Raw genomic sequence first — 2,334 nt, 5'->3', positions numbered from 1 at the left:
ACCGCGTAGTCGACGGCAACGACCGATAACGACCTCCAAAAAAATTTCTAGAATAAGCCAAAACTTTCGTAGGCCTGTATATAGTATAATCCTAGCTATGCGCAATTTTATTACGATTTGTGGTGGCTCTACAGCCTCATCTTGTTGACTATATTGAGTTGTTGGGGGTGCTCAACTGGCGATGGTGCTCATCTGGTGCACGGGCACTGTAGCATTCTCCCGCTCTCAAGTCTAGAACTGAAATAATATTTCTCTTCACATCCAAGTCATTGGTTAGAATAATCTAGATTTCATCAAGAATAGAAGTGCCTAACATGGTATGTACCCAACATCGGCGGCCTTGAACTTGACATGAATCACGTGACAGACCTTACTTATGTACTTTCATCACCATCAACATCGCCTCCCTCCCAACGCCACTCGATCAAAAACTCGCTCTTCCATTAGCCACCCAAAATACGCACACCCTTGTCCCGGCCCATCTAACTGAGCAAAGCCGCAGCCGACGTGGCAAAACGCCACCACTCCCAATTTCTCCATCTCCCAACCTTCTTTTTTCTCTTGTTATAATTGAGGCTGCCAAAGATGGGATCAAAGGGTGTGCAACAGCAGCACAAGGGTCATTGGGTATCAAACGCGCCAAGCCCCTACTTAGTCCCGTGTGCCTCGCTTGCATTCCCATCACAAACTTCTAGTCCCCTTTTTTGTTTCTTTTTTCGTTTGAAAACGCGCGGGTATGTGTGTGGTAGACACCCACCAAACGGTATGCAGATCCCGAGGCATAGATAGACGGACGAAAAAAGAGGGTGTACCAAGTGCAGACTAATTGTCTCGGAATCCGAAAAACGGTACCCAATCCAATCATTTCGGCAAGATGTGTCTTGAATGTTCTTTTTTCTTCTCCATATCTTATTCTTTTTTTCGTTTCTGCTAGGCTTGTGATGAGCGACGCTTTTTCGGTCGCAGTGTAGTGGTGTGCAGACCTACTTACTTAGTTTGCACACTACGCTTGGTGCATTTTGCGCGCACGGATATGCAAGTCAGACTAGAAAAAGCAGGGTATAGGTGAGTAAGTACCGTGCGTGGAACCGAGAGAGAAAAAGAAGAAACTATGATCTGCGCGTGCCATGTGGTGGCCAGAGAACAGGGGTAATCGGCGTGGTCGGTATACGCAGGGTGTCCGAGAGCAGAAGCAAAGATACATGCTGCGGTCCAGACTCTTTAACCGCGCAACCTCCGCCTCAAATACGTTACAGAGAGCCCTTTTTTGTATCATGCTTGAGGGTTGCGCGCGCAATAAGTATGCAGAGCTGGACTGCGATCAGGACTCTGTGCATTGCTCACGGCGGGACGAGCCGCTGTTAGTATAGGAATAGCTCTGACCATGCCCTTTGCGTACTGCGCATGAGAATTTGCCTGCGAAATATAGCACGTGCCTTTGCACATGTGTGTTGCCATCTGAAGAGTATCATCCAGTGAAGTCGAAACTTGAGCACTCACTGCACCGAGACCAGTCTATCCATGAAGGAGCTCATGCTCTTACTACAGACTCGCTATTACAATCACCAACTGTACAACTCGGAACTCACTAATTTCATCCAATCTCTCAGCTCTTCTTCCCTTGCTCCATATGTCTCCAATCCACCCTCCTTCATCGTGTAGCCCGCCATTTCAGTGCCAAACCCATTTATAAACTTCAATCCATACCCCTACTCCTAAATGTCAGCATACCCATTACGCCTACATGCTTTCAAGGCCCCCCTTCCTCTCTCATTCACATCGTATCTAAGTTAGATAAAAGATAGCTACACAAGACCCAAATCAGAATAAAAATCCACCTCCGAATCCATCCCACAAGTAAAAAAAACACTTAGTACACCCACATCTCAACATACTCATAAGTGCACCACCACACATCCCAAGACCTCCTTTCCCTTACATATATCTCCAACCTAGCATATTAACCGAGCCTTTCTGTCTCTCCCTCTACACTCTCAACTCACCTTTTCCCCCACGAAAACACCGCCCGCCAAACGACCCACCCATCACGCACACACACACACACCTTCAAAAACACCCAGCTTATTGCGCGGTGTAAACCTGCGCTGAAACAGCATTTGGAATCCGCTAAATAGTTTCCCTAGCATCGTGGATGTACCTATCACCCCACTCCATTACCCACCCACTCCACTCATTCAACTCAACACAACACAACTCCCACTCCACTCAACTCACCTCCACTCAACACCCCCATTTTCTCCTCACCGCCGCATCCCAACACAATTTCACACAGCAAACTTGCAAGAAAAAACGTATGTACATAGGGGATACATT

The 2,334-nt window shown here is 47.2% G+C and overlaps 1 protein-coding gene across 1 annotated transcript; it reads right to left on the bottom strand.

Moving 5' to 3' along the window:
- Positions 1 to 1,272: 1,272 nt before the first annotated feature.
- SETTUDRAFT_40346 (uncharacterized protein) lies at positions 1,273 to 1,655 on the bottom strand (the record flags this gene model as incomplete). Its single annotated transcript, XM_008028568.1, has 2 exons — positions 1,273 to 1,515; positions 1,590 to 1,655. 2 exons carry the CDS (start codon positions 1,653 to 1,655, stop codon positions 1,273 to 1,275), a joined length of 309 nt encoding a protein of 102 aa, XP_008026759.1.
- Between the last annotated feature and the right edge of the window lie 679 nt (positions 1,656 to 2,334).

The sequence above is a fragment of the Exserohilum turcica genome, assembly GCF_000359705.1.
Source record: "Exserohilum turcica Et28A unplaced genomic scaffold SETTUscaffold_266, whole genome shotgun sequence".
Lineage (NCBI taxonomy): Eukaryota > Fungi > Ascomycota > Dothideomycetes > Pleosporales > Pleosporaceae > Exserohilum > Exserohilum turcicum.
Note: the sequence above shows the minus strand (reverse complement) of the source record. Positions and strands in the feature narration are given on the sequence as shown.